The sequence below is a fragment of the Aspergillus eucalypticola genome, assembly GCF_003184535.1.
Source record: "Aspergillus eucalypticola CBS 122712 chromosome Unknown BO83scaffold_10, whole genome shotgun sequence".
NCBI lineage: Eukaryota > Fungi > Ascomycota > Eurotiomycetes > Eurotiales > Aspergillaceae > Aspergillus > Aspergillus eucalypticola.
In genome coordinates, this window is record NW_020290284.1 from 206,666 (window position 1) to 232,412 (window position 25,747).

The window sequence follows — 25,747 nt, forward strand, 5'->3', positions numbered from 1 at the left end:
AAATCATGTACAGGAAAGCGAAGAGTGCTGTAGGGTTATCTGTCTGAGTCTGTTGAAGACCACTCAAGTAATGCCTAGCATATAATTACAGACAAACATTTAACACCACACATCATCGTATCCATGGTAGCTATCAGACCCATCCATCATCATCCTGAAATCATTATCCCAGACACTTGTGCCGCCATAGTCAATGCAATAGCTATTCGACGTTGATGGTTTCTGTTCAGAGCGTGATTCGGAACCATGCGGTGTTGGTGTCTGTGCTTGAAGACGCCGGTTCTGCTGAAGAATCGAAGTAGCAATCTGACTACATAGCTGAGATATAGAGCGGACAGTATCGGCATGAGAGCCTTCACAAGCGTTTGTAGCAAGATACTCCGCATGTGTGGCGAAGAAAACAAGGGCATTGACATCGGAAGTCACGACAGCTGGACTGTCGTTGTCTTCGGAGTTGAGGAAGTGGATGTAGACTTCGAGGAAGGGGACAATGGGGTAACGTAATAGGATACTGGCAAACAATCTGTATCAGTTCTCTAACTGGAAAAGTAATGTGGAAAACGATTCACCTTTCAAGCAGGGAGAAGCCAGAAATGCTGTCGCCCGGATGGTAGCTCTCACACAGTTCCTGAAGAAGCTGCAACCCCGTGCGAGCATGCTCGAGTCGAACCTGGCGACTCTCCGAAGCAGGTATACAGCGCTGCACTAGCACATGGCAGATGCAGAGGGCGTATCGGAGTTCGATGGCCTGCTGTGCAGTAGTGGTGGTGCTGGCTGGGGGGTAGAGAATGTGACTGTGCTGAGTGGTCCAATCGTTGAGGCGTCGGACAAGCTTATAGGCACGCCGTCTCAGGCACTTCCAACTGACGCGCGGAATACTGGCGTAAAGGCTGCGAGACATTCTTTCTTGAATCCGAGCGAGGGAGGCGCGCGCATTGAATTGATCGCTGAGTAGAATGCCGGAGCTTGTGGGAAGCGGGATACCAACGTCATACGATGGCAGGAGGCATGGTGTGCCGCTTATTAGGGATGTGTGTTTCTTGTTCGATTAGCGGAGAACAGAAAAGGTGATAACGAACTCACATCTATAATGAAGAGAGACCAGAACAGATTCCGACCCTCAGCGCATGGCTTGCCCATGCTCCGGTGTAGCCCCATCGACTTGGCGAGCTCACAGGCCTGGGTGAAGACAATCTCGAATAATGTAAATTGGAAGTACCTGAGAGCAATCAAAGCCTGCATCAAACTTTAGTGGGATTCAAACAAATGCAGATATGTCGTACCAAGTTCAAGAGGGCTCGTACATTTGCCATACGCGGTTCTAGTAGCCTTTGGAGATTGTTGAAGCATCGCCGGATGTTCTGCAATAGGTGGGTGATAAGGCCCGCTTCTAGAGGTATCATGCCCGTCTTCTTCGCTGCGGTGGACTTTCCTTCCAATGTCTGAAGGAGGATGCTGTTGAGCGATACAACCCAGGCTAAATCAGGAACGTCCAGGGTTTCGTACTGGGTCCGCATGGCTGTCAGAACGCTCTGTCGATCGTATATTGGGAGCAATGGACCGAGTTCGGTAAAGTATGTGTCGATGAAGGCTTCCAGAAAGACTCGTGGTGGAAGACAAGACGGCTGGTTATCGTATTGGGGAAATTCCAACAGTGGAGGTTTGGCCGTGGCTAGTCTCTGAAAGAGCACACTCGCACTGGCAATCTGAGCTTGCAGCACCGAGCCAGTAGCGAAGGGGACTCTGACTGATGGCCCAGGACTCTTGAATAGTGGCAATGACAAGGCAAACTCGTCACCGGCAGCTTGAGCTTCGGCATAGATTGAGCTCAGTTGCCGGTACCCATCACTCCCCAAAGGCTCAGCAACCAATTTATCTGTCTGGCTTTCCTCGGATGTAGTGGAATTGCTACATAATCCCCAGACACTCGATCGTCGGGTGTTTGGGCTATAAGAGGTGGTCGAGAAACTTCTGAGAGGCGAGGTGGAGGCTTGTACGCTAGATGAGAATCGAACAAGGCCTTCTTCAAATCGTTGCAAACGAATTGCGAGTGATTGAACATCTTCTACTCTGCAACCAAGTCAGCCGCAATGATCAAACGTTTTAGGATGGAAGGCAGACAGCTTCTTGGTATGATCAATCCGCTTCCCCTTGGTGTATTGACAGACCAACCCTGACTTGCGGCAACTAGAGCACAAGGGCGATTTCCTGTCGCATCGGACCTTCCGAATCCGACATTCGTTGCAAGCATACTCAGGGGCCGAGGGCTTCATGTTCCCACCAGTATTCATGTCTGTGTCCCAGTGTCGTCCACTGAGAAAAGCAACAATGTATGTTGTCGGCAAGAAATTGTCCTCTGTCAATGAATGACAAAGGGAACCAGGCAGGAGGTAGGGCCTCGCCCCGTATATTCGTCATAGAGGATCCATCTACGTTCAGCGCCACACTTGGTCTCCATCATTGCATTCTTTTCACCAAGATAATGCAAGTGCTCAGAAAGCACCTACCATGTTATGAAGGACGACGATCTAACCTAAAGAGGCACTCAATCTAGATCCTACCGGGCCAACATCAGACCTAGCCGTCTGTGCATTATAGACAGGATCAATGACACAAATAGAGCGTCAGAGATCCTTAACTCTATCAAGGCAAACATAGTATGGACCGGTCGTTAGCTCGGTATCGAAGCCTGAAGCCGGCAATAGGCCAGATGTGGTGGCCCATGCTACGGGCCGACGGACTATAATCTTACCTCAGATCATGAATAAGGATCTTGCCGAAACACCGATTTGAAAAACGTCGGGATGAAATGATAACCGTTTCGGTTCAGTTGCGAGGCCTTCAGTTTGTTGAATTACTGTTTTATAGTGTTGCGCCAGGTGCTGGTTTGCGGGAATGAGAGAGAAAGGTCGTCTGCAAGCAAGCCACTGCTGCATATTCTGTGACCTGTCCGCACTGTAAATCATCGAAAAGAAACATCAGTCTCACTGATAATTGCCGAGGCCCGAAGATGGCAGGATCGCTCATCATTTCAGTGGGTCATGGTTCTTAGGCCGCTGCGGCGCTTTGCAGTTAGTGGAGGGCCGACTGGGGATTGCTTGCCGATTAGGGCTAGCTGCCATATCCCACTTGGCCTTATCATGAAGAAATGCACGGGGGCTGACACAAAGAATAGTATAGTATATATATATATATATATATATATATATATATATTTATATATTGGTCGAACAAGGCAACAGCCAGTAAATACATCGGCAGAGGTATAGACAGAAAGGAAACACACGCTTAAAGAACGAAATGGTAACAAAAGATCCTATAATATATTATCAGTAAGAATGACATCAACATACTGCGACTCCTATTGGCCTGGTTGACTGCCTATGGTACGCTGTTCACGGTGATGACGGCGATGCGATGTCTGATCGCACATCCTTCCTCGTCACTGAATCGCGGAGACCGGCCGAATTATGGGTCTCTCGCACCATAAGCTTTCCTTTCCCCCCAAGTTCATGTCCCGGAACAAGTGTAAGATATCTGTCCGAGTCTCCCGTGCAATGAGCGTACTCCAGATCGTCCATGTGTGTGGTAATCGTAGTCGTCACCGTGCCGGTGCCATTCCAGAACGTTGGCGGTTGGCTTTGTGACGATGGCGCATGTGCGTAGCCGTACGCATGGCGTCCACCGCTTAGAGTCGAGAGGAAATGTGGAAGGAGTCGCGAAATGAGAGGCCGGAGGGTAGGCAGGCAGGCACAGATTATCCCCGTGTTGCATTCAATTGCAGACCAGGATGCAGCACCGACATTGTCGTCTAAGTATTGTGTTAGTCACAAGCCTCGTGATGCACTAGAGGGACGACTTACAAGTGGGGTCGGTAGAGTCGGAAATCTTCTTCAATGAAACCAACCGGCAAACACTAGTTACGCAGACACTAGATACAGCGTTAGTAAGATTCCATTGCCAACAGTGCGTGGGTACCGGGGCACTCACAATCCACCCAGAGCGAAAATTGAAATCAAGGCCATTTTCTGCCTCTGCGGCATTTCAAGCCCCGACAAGGCCGGGATTGGTATCAACAAAATCACGATATCGGTGGCGATGTGCATGGACGCATTCGAGAACCACAGTCCCTCCATGCTCAGACAGTATCCCTGAATAGTCGGGTTCCAAAATTTGGCGACGGGGATGCAATTGAGGAAAGCACTGAGAACCGCCCATGACCCGTAGGTAGCAAGCACACCGATCATAATCCAGGAAATGCGCCGCATGCGCCGGGTTGGAAACACGCGGAAATACTGCATTAGAATTGACGCTTTGGCAAGCAGCAATGCAGCATTGTAGAATGGAATGGTAAGCCAGAATGCCTGATCGACCAGCTTATGTTAATGCCAAGCCACGCATGCTGTATAAAGTATTAACTTACCTTCATCTGTTTTAACAGGACTGATGGTGGGATGTGTGCCTCATGCATGCCCATCCCATTCAGGGCCTCCACGACGAATAGACTCATAAAGACATAAGACAACGTCTTACCAATCCCGATAGTCAGCAACTAGCCGTCTCTCTGTCAGGGTTTCATGCACCTACCAAGGACAGCAATATCATCCAGTCGTTTGGCTCCATGCGGTGCATCAACTTGGTGCGCGTGTAAATACGAGCAGCAACACAGCATGTTGCTAGACTGGTAAACACAACACTGACGGCTAACGCTCGACCCCCTCGGGGTGACATGTATGACCCGTGCGCACCATCGTCCGTTCGGGCGAAATGAGTGTGAGAGTCCATCATGGTCGCATTCAAAATGATCGTTCCGTGGGAGCACTTAGACGAGGCTTGGTCTGTCGGTGTTCCAGAGACAATTCGGGCTGAACAAGGGTACAATGTGGCCGAGGGTTCACGAGTACACGGGCCTCTGTGTACAGAGACCAGCAACGTTACTCATATAAAACCTGGGGTCCGACTGACCCCCCAATGAGCGAAAGGAGCACTGTTTCGCGTGTCACTGTGAGGGGGACACTCGCAGGGGGAGGGGGACAAGATGGGGATATAAACGTTTTGCGCTTGGTGAGACCCAGTAACGGCTCTGTCTGACTAGAAGGATGCGAATAGACCAATGGTACCGAGCCCGTGAAGATCCTCAGTCATGTCTAATTGCTGCTCCGGATTCACGGACCGACCCTAGGACAGGAGCTGGGTCCAATGGGTGTGTGGTGCAGAAAGGGAGGACAGGAAAAGCAAGCAAGGGAGGAGCCCAAATAAGCAAATGATAGAGAGCAGCCACAAATGTGGTCCTGGCACAAACTCAGGTTGATAGATGGGTAAAGGCAACAAAAAGGTACATTTGGTGCCTCGCGCGATTTCTTTTTCTGGTTTTTCTTGCAGCCATTGTGCGTAGGTTTTGCGGAGAGTGACTGGAGGGGTCTCTATGCATAGCAGAGGCCTAAGCGACATGTTCCAGCCCTGTGGTGTCGCTAGGGTTATGGATACTGTCAATGTTGATCGGCCATTGACTGCATCCGCGGTCACTGAAAAAAAATACCGCCCAGTCTGGTCTGTCAAAGACAAAAGTGGAGAGACGGTGGATCGACGGTGTATCCAAAACTCTCCTCTGGTTGGATGCATACATGGATTGTTCTATGCGTCTGCGGAGGCACTTGCATACGACTGGCGTGCGTACGAAGTACATTGTGCGTAGAGCTGTCTGTCTGACTCGAACCTGACGAATCTTGACGGGCTGGATGACAGTCTGCCCAACCAGCAGATCGTGGAGCCCACGACTCCTTGCCCTGGGACTGGGGCCGGAGCTGTCATTAAGCCATGCCACAGCGCAGAGGCCAGGTAAGCTGCAAGAATCAATTATCTCCGAGTCTGTCCTTTCCATAGTGCCTGCAAATGGCCTGTGCCCCTAAATGACATCGGGTGACTCTCTATTTCCCCCCTAAAAGGCTTTTCTGGGTGATGTTGTACAGGGAGGGGATCAATCAAAATCAGTCCTGCCACAGGTCCTACACAGGGGCAGGGATGAGCAGAGTAAGGGATGCAGAGGACTGTCATACTTTCTCCCCTATCGATACTTCCATAAATCTCAAAATGATTGATTCAATCCTGAATAAGCACTTAACCTTGTGAGGGGGGAGGCATTATCCGTTATCAAAAGTACTTCTGGGTGCGCCAGCTGGTCGATGCGACCTGTCATTTCCTTGTTTGGGAATTTCATGGCATGATTTCCGGGGCTTAAACAGAGCCACATTGAATAACGGACATGCAGGGGGGCAAAGTACCATACAGGCGGGAATTCGTGTCTCTATCTACAGCCCGTGAGGAGACTCGACGGATAGGCCATCAATTCTGTCAAACAATGCTGATTGATCAGTAGGGTGCTGGCGTTGGTGCGGTTATTTGACTGAAACACCCGGCGTGGAAAAGAAAGGCGATGTATCACATCCGACTAGGCGCGCCGGGACCCTCCTCCGGGTTGGCCAAAAACAGCCAACCGCAGACGAAACTCGAGTCCGCTCAATTAATTATTGTCTATTGATCTTTAGGATTGGATGATTATCGGTCCATTGTCGCTTGGCCATAGCGTGCATTTTTCTTTTGGAGGAAAGCAGCATTTGGTGCTGCGCGTTCGGCTCTGGTAACCCTCACTCGTCGCCACCGCACTGATAGTTCCACGCAGAGCCATATCCATTGGTTGATCAGTACGCCTGCATTCTGGATTGGCCGAAGTGGAGTGTGCATCAAGATCTCCTACCAGCCATCAGGAGTTGGGTAACACAATCGTGGGACTCATCTACTCCCAATTATATATCTCGGGAATCATACCCGTAGCGACCCGGTCAAAGAATCACCAAGATTACTACCGCAGACCTTTTCTTGATCCATTGAGTGAGTTAATAGTGTTCATGAACTGGTCGTGGATATGAAATATTCATCGCCTAAATTTGACTGTATGGAGACGAGGCAGCCGGTTGCCTTCTACCCAGAGAGCCAGCGTCTGGACAGGTCGAGCGCAGCGATTTTTCTATATATAACCATTATTAGGAATTCTGCCATGCATCGAATAGAGCGTATAGCATGGACCATAAGATGATCAAAGTCCACACGTGGACACACACATACACACACATACTCTCTCTCTATTTCTTGTCGTTCTTGCTTGCGTGTGTACTCAAAATTAGTGTTGCTCGGCGATGGTGACTGAAAAGTTCTTCCAGTTGAAGTGTCAGCTGGCATTTGCGCGCCACCGTTAAGGCAAGGCCAATCAAACACGACAAAATAACCCAAAATTTTGAAGTGCCAATTGCTTTGATATTTGTGAGCCATGCACGATATCCATAGATCCCCGTCACATACAGTAGCTTCTGAGTCGGATTGAAAACATCCGCGGTACGGAATACCTGTCAGCAAGACTCCACCGGACGAACGGCTTATCAGTCTTTTGATTCCATGGATACCTGCATTAGTGTGAAGATAGCTAGACGCATGTCCAGGCTACTGTTCACACTTCTGCAGTCAGACGGAGTACTTCGTCCAGGCACCTCCATTCAGAATCCGCAAACTGACTGTGTGCAGGTCGAGACGAAGAATGAGTCAATTGTATGCAAGTACTTTTGGCAAGTGGACTCACCGTGGCCCTGCTCGGTTGATGCTAGTCGCCATCATTCATTTTGCTAAGGACAGAACACGCACTCCTTTCAATTTTTCGCGCGGAGAGCTCGGCATCCTGATGGTGCCATGCGAAATTAATGAGATACTCGTGATGCTTCTAATCCCCTCGATTGCTAGTTCTCTTCAATTTCCGAGGAATGCGTGGTTTGGGAAGGCTACTGCTGTGCTGACCACCTTGTGTACTCGTACTTTAGATGACTGATGGATCAGGGACTGGGCCTTCTGCATTAGAATGACCTGTCATTGCCATGTGATTTGAAATACAAAGATTTTTTCTGTGGATGTCCAGATAACAGACAGACCACGATAGTGGCTTTTCGAGGGAATCTGTCAGAATATTCTGAATCTTCCGGGACGATGCATCAGACAGAGGAATCCCGGCTTGTTTACTATGGCACTGACCAGTTGTCGCGCGAGTGATGGGTGAGAAAGTCGGGAAGAGTCTCGATAAGCGGGCACTAAGATAAGGAACGATGCACAGACCAACTGAAAATCCCATCCGAGGAATTTCCATCCAACCATTGCGGCCCAAGAGTCAATCAATACACTTTACTCCTACATTGGGCTTTCATTCACAAAGTTCATTATACGGTCGCAGAGATACTAACATCATCCATCGTCAAAATGACGGACTCTGCATCGCCTACGAAGCCCGTCCACACCATCGTCCTTGACGCCGGTCCCATCTTGAAGAATACCCCGCCGCTATCCACGCTGCTCGCACAATGCGAAGAACTCCTCATCACCCCCTCCGTCGTCAGCGAAATCCGTGACCCTGACGCCCGCCAGCGTGTGGAGACACTCTACCTCCCCTTCTTGAAGCAGCGCACACCATCCCCGAAAAGCGTCAGTGTCCTGAGCGAATTTGCACGCAAGACTGGTGATCGGGCTGTCCTGAGTAAAACGGATATTGAGGTTCTTGCGCTTGCATACGAGATTGAATGCGAGCGGAATGGTGGTGATTGGAGACTGAGAAGTGTACCGGGGCAGAAACAGGTGAACGGAAAGCCACCCGTGAAGGAGGAGAAGGCCGAAGAGAAGGGAGAGGAGGCTAAGGGTGAGACTGAGGGCGAGACCACCCAAAAGGAAGAGAACAAAGACGAGCGTGCTGAGGTGGATGCCGTTGCGGAAGATCTGAAGAACGCAAGCTTGGGAGAGGAGACCAGCACACAGGATACCGCGGTGCAAAATGCCCCTGTAGAGGCCCAGACGGAGGAACCGACTCCTCAGGACGCCGACGATGCCCAAGAGGAGGAAGATGATGGCGATGATTCGGATGGTGGCTGGATCACGCCCTCCAACTTGAAGAAGCGGCAGGCCCGCGATGAGGCTAGCTCTGCGGCTGCGGCGCCGGAGCCCAAGGTGATGCAGGTTGCCACCATGACTACCGATTTTGCGGTATGCTTTTAACTCTCACTCCGATGACTATGTTCTATACTGACTAGGATACAGTGTCAAAACGTGCTGCTACAGATGAACTTGAACTTGCTCTCCACTTCTACCCTGCAGCGAATTCGCCATCTGAAGTCTTTCATCAAGCGGTGCCATGCCTGTTTCTTCACCACCAAAGACATGAACAAGCAGTTTTGTCCCCGCTGTGGCAAAGACACGCTCACCCGCGTATCCTGCACGACTGACGCGAATGGTCAGTTCAAGATGCACCTGAAAAAGAACATGCAGTGGAACAACCGCGGCAACCGTTTCAGTGTCCCTAAGCCCGTCCACGGCACTTCTAACGGAAAGTGGAAGGGAGGTGGTGGTAAGGGTGGCTGGGGAACGGAATTGATCCTGGCGGAAGACCAGAAGGAGTATGTTCGAGCCACCGCAGAGCAGAACCGCAGAATGCGCAAGGAGCACGACCTCATGGACGAGGACTACCTCCCAAGCATCCTGACTGGAGAGCGGAACAAGAACGGTCGGGTCCGTGTGGGAGCTGGCAGGAACGTCAACTCGAGGAAGCGGTAATGGCATGGCTTCTCGTCTCTTTGCATCAGTCTGGGTTGGCGTCTGGCTTAAAAGTTTATGGCTGCACCTTTGGTCTATTTCTGTGATGGGTTATGATGAACGGCTCGTGATCAACGATTTATAGAGCATACACATAGCATATGCTAGGTAACGAATATAGAGCAAATTCTTGGATGGTATATTTTGCACACTAAGATACCGGCCATGGGCACCGCACAGAAACCGAACAAAAGTTTCTCATCGTCCAAAGACCATAGATAACACCATTCGCCATAAATGATTCAAAGCACCTTTTGTATCTCAATCATGTTTTTCCGTCAACCCGCTTACAGCTTAGCAGCCTCCTTGTCTGTAGTCTGTCGTCAGCCATGTCCACCATAATGGGAACCGTACTCGGGGTTTCATACCGACTTGCTGGGTCAGAAGGAGACCGTATCTCTTCTTGAGGGTCACACGGTGACTAAATGGCCGATATCATTAGTCCAGAGTTTCTCTCCGATGTGTCTGAATACCGTTGGCGAAAAGGAACCTACCGGGAGTACTTGTCATCGGGAGAGAAACGGGCGGGGTGAGCGCTCTTGGTAACGCGACCATCCTCGGTGACCTTCTTCAGGGTGTAAACCCGCTTGCCATCAGGGCCCAGAGAGTCTTTGTGCATTCGTTAGTTATGACCGATCGAGGGGAGTCCGACTGCGGAGAAACATACACATAAGATGCATCCTGTAGATCTTCAGTCAGAACGAGCGAGTAGCATTGAATTAGGCTGCGGACAGACTCACTTGAAAGATTAGATCTGTTAGTCGACTGAAACACGAAAGAGAGGTGCTGGGTGGTGAACGAGTGCGTTTATCGATGCCAAACCGCTGCACTTGAACTTCGGCGATACGCAGGAAATTTTTGGCGGAGCGAACGGGGCACGGGCCAAGGGCCAGCTTAGTCACGCGCGGTCCCATTTAAGGCTGCCCAAGCGAGCTCCAACCACTTTTTTCTTCCTTCCGCAAACCATCCCATCGCACTTCAGGCAGGATGAGGGAATATTGAGGATGTTGATGATGATAATGCGCATCCGTTCCCGTCTTGCATAATGACTCTGGGATCCTTTCGCTAATTGATATTTTGTATTTTTAAGATACACTACATCGCATCACGAGGGACAAGCTGCCTCTCGTGTAATGGCTTGACCAACCCCAGATCTTGCACAGGATTTCGGGTAAGCTTCAGCCAGCAGCCTTGTCGGTCTTGCTGGAAGGATTCTTGCTTTCATTGTTTTCTCCGGTGATGATGACATACCTAAGCTTAGGCAATGGCAACCTTGATTTCTCGCTGTTGTCAGTGAAGGCTTTGTATTGACTACAACGGTATCTGAGGAGAAACACAACAATGATTCTGATTACTTCTGTCGGGGTTGGCGATGGCGGCTACATTCCAGCTTGTAACTGAAGAGTTTCTTGCTGACTCTTCCCTGTAGTTAGAATCGAATATCTATCCAATTGAGCTTTTAAGAATTACTGTTAAATATGGCTTCCAATACAATTCCTAGTCCTGCTTCGGAGACTGCTGCTCCTGGCAAATCCGACTCTTCTCAAAAAAGCAATGCTCCCCCAGCTCGTCGTTCGCGGCCTCCAAGGCCCAACTACCGACACATCCATCGCTTCCCCCTCCCGGTTGATGTGCATCCTCTCCCTCCTCTCATCCCCCATAACCCTCTCTCGCTCGTCAGTGTACTGCTTTCCTACCTGACGTACTTTATTTCTCCCCCTCACCAGGAAGTCTACTCTGCCTACTTTGACTCTGCCACATCCTCGGTCCATGTCACAGACCCTAAGGCTATAAAGGCGCTATGGGAGATGGGTTTCTTTGGTAAGGGAACCCTGAGTCGAAGTGAGCCGAGCTGGCTTGAGCGTGAGAAGAAGAGACGAGGACTACTTGGGGGGATGACTAGCGAAGAGGTTACACGACAGCGGCGGACGGAACGCCGCGAGTTGAAACTGGAGCGCGCGAGGATGGAAAAGCTTGCCATTGAGGAGAGACTCAAGGCCGAAGCGGCTGCCAGGGACAGCACCGCGACGTCAAACGAGCAGTCATCCCTCTCACCCACTCCGAACAGTGGCTCTGAAGGCGCAGTATCAACTACGGAAAAGTTCTCCCTAAGGAAAGCACGGGAAGCCAGGGAAGCCAAGCTCCTTGAGTCACAACGTTCAGTATCACAAGACGGCAATGCACGCCCACCTAACTCCGCCGGAAAGCGGTCACCTAGTGGTAGCAAAACTGTGCGGTTTTCTCCGGTTGTTCAAGCCAAGGAGTTTGCTTCTGATTCGGCTATCTTGGGCTTGCCAGAAACATCTGCGGATGGAAAGGCGGACGGAGGTAAGGCTGACGAGGAGCTGGAATTGAATAATGAAGAGCACCTTCAATTATCTAATGAAGAGGCCTTCTTTCTTGCATATGGGCTGGGTGTCTTGCGTGTTCGCGATGATACTCGCAAATCCGAGATTCCTACATCTTCTCTGCTGCCATTATTATGTCGACACTCCTACTTCCCTCCTAGAGCCCCGTCAGCGGATCTCACGCCGGACGACCCATTCATGATATCATATGTTGTGTACCACCATTTCCGTTCTTTGGGTTGGGTTGTGCGCTCCGGAGTGAAGTTCGGTGTAGACTACATCCTCTACAACCGTGGTCCGGTCTTCTCACATGCTGAGTTTGCTGTCGTGGTCGTCCCATCCTATGGCCATGGCTACTGGTCTGAAACGGCCGAGCGCAAGGCCCAGTGTGAGGAGAAGACCGCGCGCAGTTGGTGGTGGCTGCATTGTGTCAATCGAGTCCAGGCCCAGGTGAAGAAGAGCTTGGTGGTGTGCTATGTGGAAGTGCCTCCGCCAACGTCTTACGAGCTTGATACTCCCTCGGAAGAGGATATTGGTTCGATGTTGTCTCGTTATCAAGTCCGGGAAATGGTTATTCGAAGATGGGTCCCCAATCGGACTCGGGACTAGAATGAGTGCATCATCTGGTTTCTCTGTACTATATGCAGCGTGCTGTTCGAGCCGTTTGGGTTTTCTTTTGGCAAGACGTAAAGCACTTTACTCATTGTTACAATATGTAACACTGCTCCTCTCACAAGCCATTATGGTTGGCGTTGTTGATCACGGTTTACTGGTGTGAAGAATGCAACATTGACCTACTCCTGCACTCCTTATATAGTACTGCTCATCCTCTCGTTCTATAGATGGATTGTAGATCGTCTTTGGCTTGTAGATTCGGACAGGCTAAACCTAGAGCGGTAATATTGAGATATCACGTGAGTGACGCGTTTCGCGTTCTGCATTTTACGGTATTCCGTCCAATTGGAAAAAGCACGAGAACAGTCGAGGAAGCCGAGTGGTGAAAGTGTTCGTGGCTTTGGGGCGCCAGACACCTCGGCAATGAGCCATCATTTGTGCTGTGTAACAGGCATCGCAGTGTAAGAGAGTTATGGAGACGCAGGAGGATAGCATCGACATCGCGAAGCTGCAACGCGTCGCGTTGGGGCTTGTGAGTGACGGCCTCTCCCGGTGGCGGAGTCTCTGATCTCCATTCGCTAACATCATTTGTCTGCTATCCATCAGGAATCTGCACCTTCGCATCTCCAATTTAATGGCCTGGGGACAGTTGCAAACCTCGACTGTCGCCCGGAAGCACATCAAAAGTCGTCGTTTTCCTCAACCGCCCACGAGAAGGCTCGAAAATCCCCGACGCCGTCGTCGCCTTCACGGTCATCCTCGCGATCACATAATGCCACAACTTTGATGAATACGAATCCAGCCGGCAAAACCAACTCTACAAACCCTTCTACGACCCCAGTGCCTCCGTCTACGAAAATGCCTTCGGTCGATGCCGTCCCTTCGGACACGCAGGTCGTCTCTCAGTCAGTTTACGATGAAATCATCAGGAAGAACCAGGAGGCTGCGGACAACGCTAAGGAGAGCAATCTGGGTGATCAGGCAACGCTTATGACCCTTCATGAAGGCGATAGCGGACATCTTGATTTGCTATCTGGCTACGACCCTCTTCATACTGATGCTGTCAACGAGGACCTTGAGGATCAAAGTAGCTCGAAGCTGGGAGAATCTTCGCCCATGCTGCATCAGCCAAATCTCTTTCCCGAGTCGCAGCGGTTTCTGACAAAGACACCCATGACTGCAGTGAAGCGTGCCCACTCTGAGGGCCTTGCCACTGTGTCTCCCACTGCTTCGCGGAATCCCCTTGCAGGAGATATCGGGTCAAGTGGTGGGATATTGGCACTAAGTCAGGTATTTAGGGCAACTCAGGCTCCATCATCACCTCTAGTGAACGGCCAACAATCCGACCCTATGTCAGATCGACCGTCTCCGAATATTCCCATTCAGAGCCACCCGGTTATTACAACGCTCTCCTCACCTTACAATAACCTCGCCGCAACTTTTCCACGGGACACGTCCGCCCACAGATGGAACTACATCAGCATGCAGGAATCTCAAGCCAACCGGGATAAGGCATTGCATGAAAGAATGACACGTTCTGCAAACCATGTGTACTCGGACCAAAGCGACGGGGAATTTGATAAGGAGCCTAGTTTTGTTGAGCGAATGAGGCGCCGGAAGATGTTTGACCACGAGGCTGATGCTCAGCTTGTGGAGCTCACAGCCCCTGCGAGGCCATCCAGTCGGCGTGGTAATCAAGCGGACATGATCCTAAATCCCGTATCTGAAGTGCCGGAAGGCCCCGATCTGACTGAAGGGTCTTCTGGAGAAGTCGAGGAGGTGAGAGAGCAGGGGTCTACCAGGCTGCAGCATGGGGCGCTCAGCGAAGAAGAAACGGAACAAGAGCAAGAGGATGACTTGGAACAGCCCACGCCACGGCCTTACGATCTCGATGGTTCAGCCGAGGAGGATAAAGAGAATTGCCACGACCTTTCCACAACCAGTACTGCTGCTGCGAGCGCACATGACCGCCTATCGCAAGCTCTTGCCTTGCATGAAAGTCCGTGTCCAACCAATGGGGAACCGGTAAACGCGCGAGAAAGGTCGCTTTCGCTTTCTGGCAACGTTGTACAGGATGAGCAGTTGCATGAAGGCTACTCCTCACAGGTCTCGGTCATTAAGGACTCTCAGCGCTCCGCTGGTCGGAGGGATCCTGGTAATGATGACACAGAGGAGCAATGGACCGCGCAGCGCATACACCAGTCAGGCTCTCAGGCTCATTTGGGGCCTTTGTCTGATGTAGACAGAACAACTCCATCGCCCACAAAGCAAGTTCGTATACGTTCCTCTCCCCCTTCAGCGTCCCAGACCAGCCGACGATCGCTCGAGTTAGGCTGCGCTCAATTGGTGAGCAGGCCTGGATCAGAGCTAGGCAGTCCATCTCGCTCCCAGACTCCACGGCCCTCGTTGGCTCAAGAGCATAACATGGTGGAGTCAAGCAATCCAGCTGTGCAGGGGGCCGCGGATACAGGCAATGAACCATCTACGTTAGATCGACCCGAGAAGTCCTCATCTATGCCCTCGCGCGTCGCCGAGACTCCTGTTGCTCCTAGGGCTTTTGCAGAAATCATACCAATGACAAGCATTCCCGAAACGAGTCCCAGCCGCCTTGGTCACCAAAGGTGGCCGAATGATCATAACCCAACCGATGTAGCCGATCAAGAAGATGACGACTTGCCGCCGGTGTACATGGATGCGCACGAGCGAGGGTCTCGTTCTCAACCAATGGTTGCTGATAGCTCGTCGCCTCTGAAACCTTCCTCGTTCCATAACTCAAAAATTCTGTCCAGCCCAAGTGGCAGACAGCGCAGGGCACTGACAGAAATCGCAGCCGATGCTTCACCACAGATTGGGGCTGGCTCTTTCAACCTTGACATTAATATCCTGTCCGCTGACGACCGGGAGTTCCGGTCTGCGGTTGCAATGTCTCCTATTCAGCCAAGGAAGAAGCGCCGCGGTAACGGTGGGCAGAGTGTTTACGCTTCCGACCCAGTGTTCCCTGTTACACCTCGCGCGCCTACTCATGTCGTGCCTTCTCCAGAGAAGGAAATGCCACCTATCACTGAGATGGAGCCAGAGAAGCAGGCTGAGCCGGCCACCAAGCCAATGCCAACCTATCGGAGACGGTCAAGACCCTCGAGAAGAGCGGAGAGCATATGGGATATGGATGATTCTACTCAGCATCACGTCTCTCGTAAAGAGAGGTCTCGGCTTCTAGGTCGCTCGCTTCCGGTAAAACAGGTGCCTGCTGAGGTTGAAGAGCATGCTCCCATTGAAGAAGAACTGCCTGCCATTCACGAGGATCAGGCGGTCAGTTCAACGCCGGAGCCATCCAGTGAACCAGTCGTACCCCAACCAACAGAAACAGCATCTGAAGAGGATCCAGTTGTGGAGACACCGCCTCGGGTTCAACAGCCAGCTCAGCCTTCAGTTAGCCATGAGAACGTACCTGTCGCCGTCAACCAAGTCCTTGCCCCATGGAGCGGACCAAAGCGCGCGTATTATCCTGCAACGTGCTTTGGCAAGCCCTTTGGCACATCGCAGTCGCGGTATCTGGTCAAATTCGAAGATAGCGCACCGCTTGAGATTCCCACTGGCGCGGTGAAACGGCTTGAGCTGCGTATTGGTGATGGTGTCAAGGTGGACATGCGCGATGTTCCCAAGGTGACACATATCATCTCTGGGTTCGCCGACAAGCTCACTTTGAGTGATATTGAACAGGGAGCTGCGAACGGGCTGATTCCTATGACCGATGTATATGGATATTCCTCCGTTATCTTGACACCGAAGCAGCGCAAAAGTCTCCCCGGCTCGGGAATAGCAGTTACAGAGAACAGGATTACTGTTCCTATTTCCCGAATCTACCTAGATACTATCCTTTGGAATCAGCTGAAAGACCGGGCATTCAGCTACGACTCCGGGCCTGCTGTTTCCGAAAGTGGACCCCAAACGCCGGGTGATAGACACTCCACGCCCATGTCCCCTGGCGCTCGACTCTCGCGCAGCTTCCGCTTTTCCACTGGTCTATTTGCCGGTATGGTATTTGCGGTGTCATACGGAGACAACAATGAGGCCAAATCACGAATTACCAAAATGATTCTGGAGAACGACGGCCGGATTCTAGAGGACGGGTTCAATGAGTTGTTCGAACTCCCTCCCAGTGCACCAGTTGCTACACCTACCAAGTCTCCTGCTCCACTACCTAGTACCCAAGACGGCCATCTGCGGCTGACTAGTGGTGCCGCAAACGTGGGCTTTGCATGTCTGATAGCCGACAAACATTCTCGTCGGTCAAAGTACATGCAAGCCCTAGCACTCAATCTCCCTTGCCTCTCTGACCGCTGGATCGAGGACTGCGTTGCCCGAAGACAAATCCTCGATTGGGAAATATATCTCCTCCCAGCCGGGGAGTCCACCTACCTCAACGGCGCGACCAAGTCTCGTTTCCTAGCCCCGTACCCTGCCACAGAGGCTCGACTGTCTGAGACCATCGCCGGCCGGCCCAATCTTCTCAACGGACAATCCGTGCTTCTTGTTACGGGACGCAGTGGTCGAGCAGATGAGGAGAAACGCAAGGCGTATCTCTTCTTGACGTATGCGTTGGGTGCTTCTCGCATCGAGCGCGTGCCTGATCTCAAGTCTGCTCGCGCGATCCTGAGTGCAACGCAAACAGATAGGGCCGATAGCACTAGCTGGAATTGGATCTATGTCGATGACGATGATCGAGCTTCCTCCGCCAAGGCCATGGCACTGGGAAGTTCATTGTCGACCGCCGGTTCGAGGAAGCGTAAGCGGTCGAAGCTGATGGAATCTTTTGACGGCAATGAGCTGGGGGTGAACAGTAATGTCAAGATTGTCGGCAATGAGTTTGTCTGTCAAAGCTTGATCTTGGGGAGGTTGTTTGACCAGTAATGAATGGATCTAGTGGGGGCTAATATCTTCGATGATCATCTACGATGAATGTATGGGGTCTGGAGTATCTGCTTGTTCTTTTTATGTTTGCTGCTTTGATCAATCAGTGTGTTTGCGAGACTGATACTGATAGCAATATACCCTGGAGTCTGCTACTCTGTCGAAGCATCAGTTCTTGTTTCTTAATAAAGAGAAAAGAAATAGTAATTGCAGCCCATTGAAACGTCTTATAATACATACATACATATAGGTAGACAAACACAAAAAGAAACCCTAGAACCAGAACTAATATATCACACACACGCAGTCAACCCCTCACCGACATAATCCCCTCCATCAAATCATCTATTTTCCACCCTTCTTCTTCTTCTTATTCTTCAAGCTCTTCATCTGTGCCAACCGATCAGCCTTAGCAGTCCTCTTCCTCCACGCCAACCAGCGGTTCTTGCGGTTATACGGCTTAGCCGTAATGCCAGCCTTCTCCGCAGCACGACCAATACTCCAGTTGGCCTCACGGTACATATAACCAGGACGCAACTGAACGGCAGCCTGAGCAGCCTCAACCTTCGTAGCACTGCCAACCTGCGTCCCGTCCTGTCCAATCTTAGCCACCAAATCGCCCTGCTTGGCAGCCATCACCTCCTCCTCAGGCTCAAACCGAACCGCCACACGGTTCAACTTCCTCCTAGTCGGCGCGTTCTTCGGCGTCGGCAACTTCCCATCCTTCTCAAACACAACTCCAATGTACTTCCGATCCGGATGACGCTCGGGATCCAGGTAGTACCGCACATACCCGGCCTCAGCAGCGTAGATGGTATGGTCGCGGCCCATGGCGCAGTTCTCACCAGGGAACCATTTCGTGCCTCGTTGCCGGAAGATGATGCATCCGGGGACGACGTATTCACCGGCTGTGCGTTTCGCGCCGAGACGCTTTCCGGCCGGATCGCGGGAGTGACGGTTCGCGGTTCCTTGGGAGGCGTGGGAGGCGTGTCGGACTTGGAGGAATTGGTGTAATGTTGGAGATGCTAGCGGGGTGAGCTTGGATTGTGTTAATATGCTGCTGTTGCTGGTTGCGGAGAGGATGGAGGAGGTGGTGCGGAGGAGCGAGGAGGTGTTGTTGTTGTTGTTGCGGATGGCGGCCGTGGGGGCTCTGGTAAGTCCCCTTTCTAGAGCCCGGAGGGGCGCTAGAAAACGTGGTTGGAACATTGTGTGGATTGGGAGGTGGTGATGTTCAACGGGGATTGATCTGGGGAGAGATGGCTCGCTCTATTTCCCGGGGCCTGCTTTTTTTCGCGGATCGGAGATGGGACTTGGCGGGTGAGGTCACGTGCCGGATGCGGCCAGATGGCCGGTAACTTATCTATCTACAACTATATACTTAGTCCTTTGCTTTGCTTTGATCTGCAATTTAATTTGCTTCGCTTTTTTGTTTTGGACATATTGCTCGATTGTTTGTCGAGTCTAACATCGCTATGTTCTCTTGGATTCGGCTCCTCGGAGCCCTTCTTCTACTTGCCTCTGTGGCTCACGCGCAGTTCCAGTTCTTTGAGCATATGTTTGGAGGTGGCGGCGGTGGTGGTGGTGGTCACCAGGGTCGTCAGCAGGCGGCGCAGAATGTTCCGAGTGATAGCTCGCGGTATCAGAGTCAGTGGGATTCAGGTAAGTGGTGGATTCTTCTATTGGGATATGTCGTGTAAAGCTAATTAGCACAGCCCATTGCGATAAATACCTCTGTCCTGGTACCCTCGCATGCGTCCATTTCCCGCACCATTGCCCGTGTCCGCACCCCGATGTCGAAGAGAAGGTTGAACTTGGCGAAGGAAGTGCCGTTTGTGTGTCAAAGGGAGGATACAAGGCGGGTGAGGCGGCGCGGAAGATTGAGTTGGCGCGCAAGGGTCTTTTGTGATTGAGGTTGGACGAGATGATATGTGTGTCGCTAGCAGCTTGATTGGGAAAGCATTGGTGTCGGTGTTTGCGCCGATTGGTTCTGGATATTTTTGGGGGAGCCTGCTGTTCAGGATGTCATTTCTAAGACCTGCGCATTGAACTGTGTCGCGGTTCAGTGGCTCTTGCAGCATCATTGCCTTGTTTGTGTCAAAGCGCTCTCGGATATTGCACATGCAGTTGCTTTTGTGCTTGAATAGCCAGCAGCTCGAATTTTGGGTCATCGCCTTGCGATTGAGTTGTTGATCAGAGGCACCAGACCATACCTGATTCATACGTTCTGGACCTCAGTGCTTACTTCCCGGCGTGGTCATAGCAAATGATATGCATTCCAATGTCAATTCCATCAGTACTGACTTTCCAAAGCAGCTGCATCGCAATCAGCGCTCCGGTTGCAGCGTAGGTTAGTAGTCCATGTGGGCAGAACTTGGAAAGACAGGTATAGATGCATAGAATAATATGAACGCTTCTTCCGTTGACTATATACCGTTTGTTAGGTGTGGAAATGATATCCTGATCGTAGTTATTTTGTCATTATCTGCGAAAACGCCTCAGAAGCACTCACTAGTAGTTTCAAGTTTTACAATATATATATTTAATATGAAGACAAGGTATTAGAACAAGTTATTACCCTGATCTCACGCGGTCGAGCCATTCGGCCATCTGTGATAGTTTGAAGCTCCTAATACTCTGTATGGAAAGCATTTTGAACACGGACTTGAAAGTACTGGAGAATTTCCTGAGTTATCTCGCAATCTGTTCGCGGGGTGGATGAAGGCAAAACGAGGGCGGATGGATGATCAGCGTCTTATCGCCGTTAACTCCGCTCCCGCACCTTCGTCATCGCGGGAATCTTCCACTCTTTCTCTTCCATCTTCAGCTAACTTAACTGTACTTTTCGGTGCTACTGACATCTACCTCACGTATCTTCGCCTAATTTCACATCTTACATTAATACTGACTGGTGCCAACCAATCAGAATGTGGAGTGCGCTCCGAACACCACCGGCGCAGTGCCTTCGAGCTCCCGGTCGAGCTTTCGCCAGCTCACTTCGCGGTCGATCCAACCCCCGAGGCCCCCGAAACTCCATACGCAGGCCAGAGCCCATCAGAAGAGACGTCCCAGCATCGCGAGCACCTGAACTCAGCAATACAGAGACAACCTCCGACAACCCCGAAACCCCCGCCTCACAATATGACCCCTCACAGAACACCCTCCTCGCTCCAGTCCACATCCCCGAAGACCCTCATGGCGTAATAAAAGAGACGCACCCGGCTACGGGAATCCTCGCCAACTCAGGTCTGGTGGTGCAGCGGCAGTTGGAGCTCATGAATGTGATGATTGGTTTTGAACAAGCCAACAAGTACGTCATCATGGATGCCAACGGTAATCATATCGGCTATATGGCGGAGCAGGAGAAAGGCATGGTGAACATGATGGCGCGACAATCGTTCCGAACGCATCGCAGTTTTGTGACGCATGTGTTTGACAGGCATGAGAATGAAGTGCTTCGGGTAGGTGATGATCTGCCGATTGCATCTGGATGATGCTGACTGTGTAGTTCCACCGTCCGTTCTCATGGATCAACTCCCGAATCCGCGTATATGATCCTCTCGACCTGGCAAAGGGTACCTATTCAACATCCACCACACTACAAACAACCTCTGCCGGATCTCTGGTTCACCCTACAGGGGACTCAAATGCTCGGGTTTCATCCTTGGGCTTGGATGAAATGCGGGTTATCGGAGAGGCCCAGCAACAATGGGCCCCGCTACGGCGCAAATACAACCTCTTCACATATCACCACTCGCCCAATCCAGCGACAGAGATGGAAACACAGAAGCTTCCACTTAACCAGATGGATATGTCCAACACACAGCAAATGCAGTTGGTTAAATCATCTCAAAGTGGCCAGGAAACAGGCGAATACCACCAATTTGCATATGTGGACGAGCCCTTCTTGTCGTGGGATTTTGGCCTACGTTCCTCTGACAAACAGCTGATCGGTTCAGTGAATCGCGACTTTGCCGGCTTTGCCCGGGAAATCTTCACGGATACGGGTGTCTATGCACTCAGAATGGACTCTGCTTCCCCCAGCGAAGAGTTCCTCGACAAGAACCGTGCGGCTACTGGGATGACGTTCGACCAGCGTGCCGTGATGCTGGCAACCGCTGTGAGCATTGACTTTGACTACTTTAGTCGCCATAGCAACTCAGGAGGATTTGGTTTTATGCCCCTCTGGATCCCCGGGTTCGGTGGTGAGGCAGCTGCTGGAGGTGCTGCCGCCGGGGGCGCAGCAGCCGGTGAAGCAGGTGCCGTAGGAGAAGCAGCTGCGGGAACTCTTGGTCGCGCTGGGGCAGCCGGTGGAATGGCTGATGGTGCAGCAGCTGGAGCAGCAGGCGCGGGCGCAATGGCTGGCTACGAAGCCATGTCCCGTGGTCTGGGAGGCAGCCAGCCTGCTCCCGATCAGCAACCAGCCCCTGTAGATCAACAGTCACCGACGCCAGGTCAAACGGGTCCGTATGGAGATGTTTGGGGGGAGGAGCCTGAGGACCCGTGGGGAAAGGAGCCTGAGAACACATGGGGTCAGGAAGAGGACCCTTGGGCAGATGAAGGCGACGAGGGCGAGGGAGGCGATGATTTCGATTGGTTCTAAGCGGCCGATCGACCATATAATAGGCAGTTGGATCAGGATGCCGGCTGACACCGTGATACGGTCAGACATGCACTATTACCCTTACTTGTGCGAGGGTATTACCTTACAACAAAACTCATAAGTTCGGTGTATCGAGAATCACCGTAACGGCTGTGACATACTTATGGCATACTCGACATGGTCGGGCCGAGTCCGGAGTAGACGTTGATGTCATTCAACTCTCGGCCCTGCTTGAAATGCATGTAGGGTTTTGCAGCTTACTGACAATAACCAGCCCAATGTATCATAACGGCAGTGAAATCTCCAATAAAATGTATAATATCACGCGAAAATGAACAATCCTATACAGAATAATAGTTCATCAATACTCCATCCATCCAGACGAATGCGGCGATAAGCATCATTGCAGCCTCAGGCACCCACATCCCACCGGCTCAACAATCAATCAATCAATGGAACCTCAATCACTCCATCAATTCATTGGCTTTCAAAAGTGGCAAACCTTGATTTGTCCTCCAATTCAATCCCAGGCCACTCACTCAACCTTCCCCAGTAGTAGTAACCCCAGCCTCTTAGAAAAAAGTTTTCTTAATCCTAACTTATCTCCTCAACGCCACCCCAGGTACATAACCACTTTCCCCCCGGTGTCCTTTCATCCTCTCCGGTCCGATCTCCGCACTCTCTCTCCCCTCTTTATCTAATCGCCAGATTAGACACAGCCAGACCGCCACGCCACCAGCAACAGAAACCCAACCAGCACCAGCTTCCCCCCTCCCACACCGGAGAGATTAAAACAATTTCTTAATTATATCACTTTAAAAAGGGAGAAAAGAAGAAAGAAGGCAGTGATCAAAATGTCCTCCGTCGCCCAGAAACGTCTCTTCCACGAATACAAAAACCTCTCCACCAACCCTCCCGAGGGCATCACCGCCGGCCCCGTCACCGAAGATGACATGTTCCACTGGGAAGCACTGATCCAGGGGCCCGAAGGTACACCCTTTGAGGGCGGCGTGTTCGCGGCCGAGTTGAAGTTTCCCAAAGATTATCCGCTTAGTCCGCCGACGATGAAGTTTGTGGGTGGTGGGGTTTGGCATCCTAATGGTATATGATCTTCTCCCTCTTTCTCTCTGTGTGTTTTTTTTTGTTGTGTCTTCTAGACTGTTCTGGTGACGCTTGGTCAAGGTGGTATGCTAACATTGTTCGGATGAATGTGTATAGTCTACCCCAACGGAACCGTGTGCATCTCCATCCTCCATCCCCCCGGTGACGACCCCAACCATTACGAACACGCTTCGGAGCGGTGGTCGCCTATTCAGAGCGTGGAGAAGATTCTCATCTCCGTCATGAGTATGTTGGCGGAGCCGAATGATGAATCTCCGGCGAATGTGGAGGCCGCGAAGATGTGGAGAGAGCGGAGGGGGGAGTATGAGCGGAAGGTGAGGGATGAGGTTAGGAAGGGATTGGGGTTGTGAATACCCCCACCCTTGGGTTAATATGTGTTGAGTGGTGATGGTTAGGGTAGGGGTTTCGCTCGTATATAAGTACCTGGTTGGTGGGCTGGTTGCTCGCTGTTCTGTCTATACTCTCTGTGTCGTGTGGAGGAATTGTGGCATAGCTTGGGAGCTGGATGATTGGATGGATGGATGGATGCATTGGTTGCTTGGGTTGGCGTTGTGGTACGTTCGTTTTTTCTTTTATTCTTTTATTCTTATATATCTTTCCTGGGGTAGATGCATGGTCCGGAATGCATAGATGTTTTTTTTTAGTATATATTGTTATTTCGTCGTTATAATGGCATAAGTCATGGATATGTCCTACCTACCCACTGCTCAGCTTCCGATCCAACCATCGGATCAACCCTCCCTCCATGTCATATAGGATCTCCGTCTCTGCCTTGACATTCAGCATGAGCATCCGCTGCAGCTCGACTCGCCATTCCGGCTCCGGGCCATCGGCCGCCCAGATAGGATTCCTGGACAGCATAGCGACGACCTTCTTCCTATCTCTCTTTGTGAGACGGATTAGCGTGTTATCTTCTAGCGGATCAGCGCCTGCAACCACATCCGTTATTCTCAGTCCCAGCCAGTGGAGACCTGGGACATTCAAGTTCCGATTTTCATGTGCAAAAGCCACAGAGCCGTACTGGTATGTGGCCATAATGGCCATTCCGTCGGGGTCTCCGTCAACTAAGGCGTAGAACTGCGGTCGTTTGGTGAGTTGGCGGCTGTGGTCGAGGAGCTTTCGGACGAATGCCCGAGTGTTGAGGTCGGGATATCCTTTCCCCTGTAATTGTTGGTATGTCTCTTGAAATGTAACGGGGGGATTGGGACGTACGGTGATGAGGATACCCTTGCCTGCTGCAGATTGGAGATGATAGCTGCTGCTCGCAAGTCGACGGTATACGGCCTGAGAGTGTCAGTTGACTCCACTTCAAAATAGAGGGTTTGACGGCAGCATGAACCTCCTTTTCTAGAACCAATACCCACGCAACATCTGCGAGATCTATCTTGTGAACGTCTTGCGTTCTAGGTACTAGAGTATCCTGGAAAAGGTCATCTCACGCTGCGTGCAGTAATGATGACTGCAACAGACCTGGTTTGATAATCGCACATCCACCACTGCGCCGCTTCTAGTAATTATCTGATAGTAGCCCATAACGAGTCCTTTTGCTGCTGCTTCCTGTGATTGGAGTACTTAGTATCCTAGAAGTGGGTACTGTTGAGTCCTACAAACCACATATAAAGCAGTACGATCCACCCCCATTGTGTGAGCCAAGTCATCAACGAGGGTATCGACAGTTCTCTGGGTGCCAAAACAGGCGGGGTCGCTGTAATATATGTCTCTATTCTGAAGTTAGTGATTGAATCGTGGTAGGGAATACTGATTGTATGTGCTTTTTACCTCTTGGATACCACCAACCCCTCCTGAACTGCCTCTGCAATGGCAGCGAGGACTCGTAAGGCGACAGCTGTGTCCTTATTAGAGGAGGCTATGAGCGGTGATCATAGATCGTACAGAATCTCCAGGCTTCGTTCTCATCTCTGCCGGGCCATCTGTAGGTGGTGTATCTCTGCATCTCGGAGGTCTCCAGGGCCAGTGTCTCTGGATTGATGAATAATGATGCGAACTTTTTGCCTCTCTGTTTTAGAGTAATGGACGGTTGGCCTTCAGGGGAGGACAGTTCATCGAGGATTGCTGCTAGCGTCTCCTGAATGTAGCTTTGGACTGGTGTTTGAGGAATTGTAGTGATGTTTGTTGGTCGTTCGAACGCCTCTGCTTCCATGCCATCTAGATGTGACCCCGCCATTGTTTTCGAGGATCCAGATGGGCTAGGAGAGGATGACCTGTAAGGGTAGGGAAGGGGATGATCCGGAGGGAGGAAAGAAACTAGTCTGGATGGGCCACGAGCGTGAGAGTAACCGATCTAACATAAACTGTACCTCCTCATACTACAACAAATAGATTATGTTCCTTCTGTATAACATAAAACGTCAGGATATTCGGCGGAAGCATCAAAGTCACATAGTGATGTTGATTGGCCAGTCTTCGAAGTATGGCGATCCGGTGGCCTGTGATTTCAGGCATAGATAGACTTCTT

At 51.1% G+C, this 25,747-nt stretch overlaps 10 protein-coding genes across 10 annotated transcripts; 5 read left to right on the forward strand and 5 right to left on the reverse strand.

Moving 5' to 3' along the window:
* Positions 1 to 74: 74 nt before the first annotated feature.
* BO83DRAFT_443670 (Zn(II)2Cys6 transcription factor) lies at positions 75 to 2,273 on the reverse strand (the record flags this gene model as incomplete). The annotated part of the gene is made up of 5 exons (XM_025536456.1): positions 75 to 511; positions 570 to 1,039; positions 1,084 to 1,236; positions 1,284 to 2,070; positions 2,122 to 2,273. The coding sequence occupies 5 exons, from the start codon at positions 2,271 to 2,273 to the stop codon at positions 100 to 102; spliced, it is 1,974 nt and encodes a 657-aa protein (XP_025388786.1). The 3' UTR covers positions 75 to 99.
* Positions 2,274 to 3,395: 1,122 nt separating this feature from the next.
* BO83DRAFT_311547 (uncharacterized protein) lies at positions 3,396 to 4,788 on the reverse strand (the record flags this gene model as incomplete). Its single annotated transcript, XM_025527480.1, has 5 exons — positions 3,396 to 3,811; positions 3,864 to 3,931; positions 3,991 to 4,364; positions 4,424 to 4,528; positions 4,588 to 4,788. The coding sequence occupies 5 exons, from the start codon at positions 4,786 to 4,788 to the stop codon at positions 3,396 to 3,398; spliced, it is 1,164 nt and encodes a 387-aa protein (XP_025388787.1).
* A 3,507-nt stretch (positions 4,789 to 8,295) lies between these two features.
* BO83DRAFT_311169 (rRNA-binding endoribonuclease) lies at positions 8,296 to 9,636 on the forward strand (the record flags this gene model as incomplete). Its single annotated transcript, XM_025527463.1, has 2 exons — positions 8,296 to 9,069; positions 9,124 to 9,636. 2 exons carry the CDS (start codon positions 8,296 to 8,298, stop codon positions 9,634 to 9,636), a joined length of 1,287 nt encoding a protein of 428 aa, XP_025388788.1.
* A 147-nt stretch (positions 9,637 to 9,783) lies between these two features.
* On the reverse strand, positions 9,784 to 10,511 carry BO83DRAFT_336268 (H/ACA ribonucleoprotein complex subunit NOP10). The gene is made up of 5 exons (XM_025528438.1): positions 10,416 to 10,511; positions 10,343 to 10,356; positions 10,170 to 10,284; positions 10,044 to 10,096; positions 9,784 to 9,985 (listed from the first exon to the last, which is right to left on the reverse strand). Exons 2-5 carry the CDS (start codon positions 10,353 to 10,355, stop codon positions 9,963 to 9,965), a joined length of 204 nt encoding a protein of 67 aa, XP_025388789.1. The 5' UTR covers position 10,356; positions 10,416 to 10,511; the 3' UTR covers positions 9,784 to 9,962.
* Positions 10,512 to 11,153: 642 nt separating this feature from the next.
* Positions 11,154 to 17,745, forward strand: BO83DRAFT_443681 (chromatin-binding protein RAD9; the record flags this gene model as incomplete). Its single annotated transcript, XM_025536457.1, has 4 exons — positions 11,154 to 11,906; positions 12,021 to 12,581; positions 13,117 to 13,170; positions 13,245 to 17,745. 4 exons carry the CDS (start codon positions 11,154 to 11,156, stop codon positions 17,547 to 17,549), a joined length of 5,673 nt encoding a protein of 1,890 aa, XP_025388790.1. The 3' UTR covers positions 17,550 to 17,745.
* Positions 17,746 to 17,758: 13 nt separating this feature from the next.
* Positions 17,759 to 18,800, reverse strand: BO83DRAFT_377745 (mitochondrial 54S ribosomal protein bL27m). The gene has a single exon (XM_025531078.1). It carries the CDS (start codon positions 18,753 to 18,755, stop codon positions 17,895 to 17,897), a length of 861 nt encoding a protein of 286 aa, XP_025388791.1. The 5' UTR covers positions 18,756 to 18,800; the 3' UTR covers positions 17,759 to 17,894.
* Positions 18,801 to 18,943: 143 nt separating this feature from the next.
* lcl2 lies at positions 18,944 to 19,809 on the forward strand. The gene is made up of 2 exons (XM_025534707.1): positions 18,944 to 19,208; positions 19,262 to 19,809. The coding sequence occupies exons 1-2, from the start codon at positions 19,022 to 19,024 to the stop codon at positions 19,453 to 19,455; spliced, it is 381 nt and encodes a 126-aa protein (XP_025388792.1). The 5' UTR covers positions 18,944 to 19,021; the 3' UTR covers positions 19,456 to 19,809.
* Positions 19,810 to 20,377: 568 nt separating this feature from the next.
* Positions 20,378 to 22,474, forward strand: BO83DRAFT_377747 (scramblase family protein). Its single transcript, XM_025531079.1, has 2 exons — positions 20,378 to 21,007; positions 21,055 to 22,474. Exons 1-2 carry the CDS (start codon positions 20,474 to 20,476, stop codon positions 22,147 to 22,149), a joined length of 1,629 nt encoding a protein of 542 aa, XP_025388793.1. The 5' UTR covers positions 20,378 to 20,473; the 3' UTR covers positions 22,150 to 22,474.
* Positions 22,475 to 22,687: 213 nt separating this feature from the next.
* Positions 22,688 to 23,964, forward strand: BO83DRAFT_336281 (E2 ubiquitin-conjugating protein UBC7). The gene is made up of 2 exons (XM_025528439.1): positions 22,688 to 23,250; positions 23,368 to 23,964. The coding sequence occupies exons 1-2, from the start codon at positions 23,004 to 23,006 to the stop codon at positions 23,619 to 23,621; spliced, it is 501 nt and encodes a 166-aa protein (XP_025388794.1). The 5' UTR covers positions 22,688 to 23,003; the 3' UTR covers positions 23,622 to 23,964.
* Positions 23,965 to 23,967: 3 nt separating this feature from the next.
* On the reverse strand, positions 23,968 to 25,456 carry BO83DRAFT_311049 (putative meiosis-specific topoisomerase Spo11; the record flags this gene model as incomplete). The annotated part of the gene is made up of 6 exons (XM_025527460.1): positions 23,968 to 24,555; positions 24,632 to 24,691; positions 24,742 to 24,828; positions 24,883 to 24,991; positions 25,051 to 25,117; positions 25,165 to 25,456. The coding sequence occupies 6 exons, from the start codon at positions 25,454 to 25,456 to the stop codon at positions 23,968 to 23,970; spliced, it is 1,203 nt and encodes a 400-aa protein (XP_025388795.1).
* Between the last annotated feature and the right edge of the window lie 291 nt (positions 25,457 to 25,747).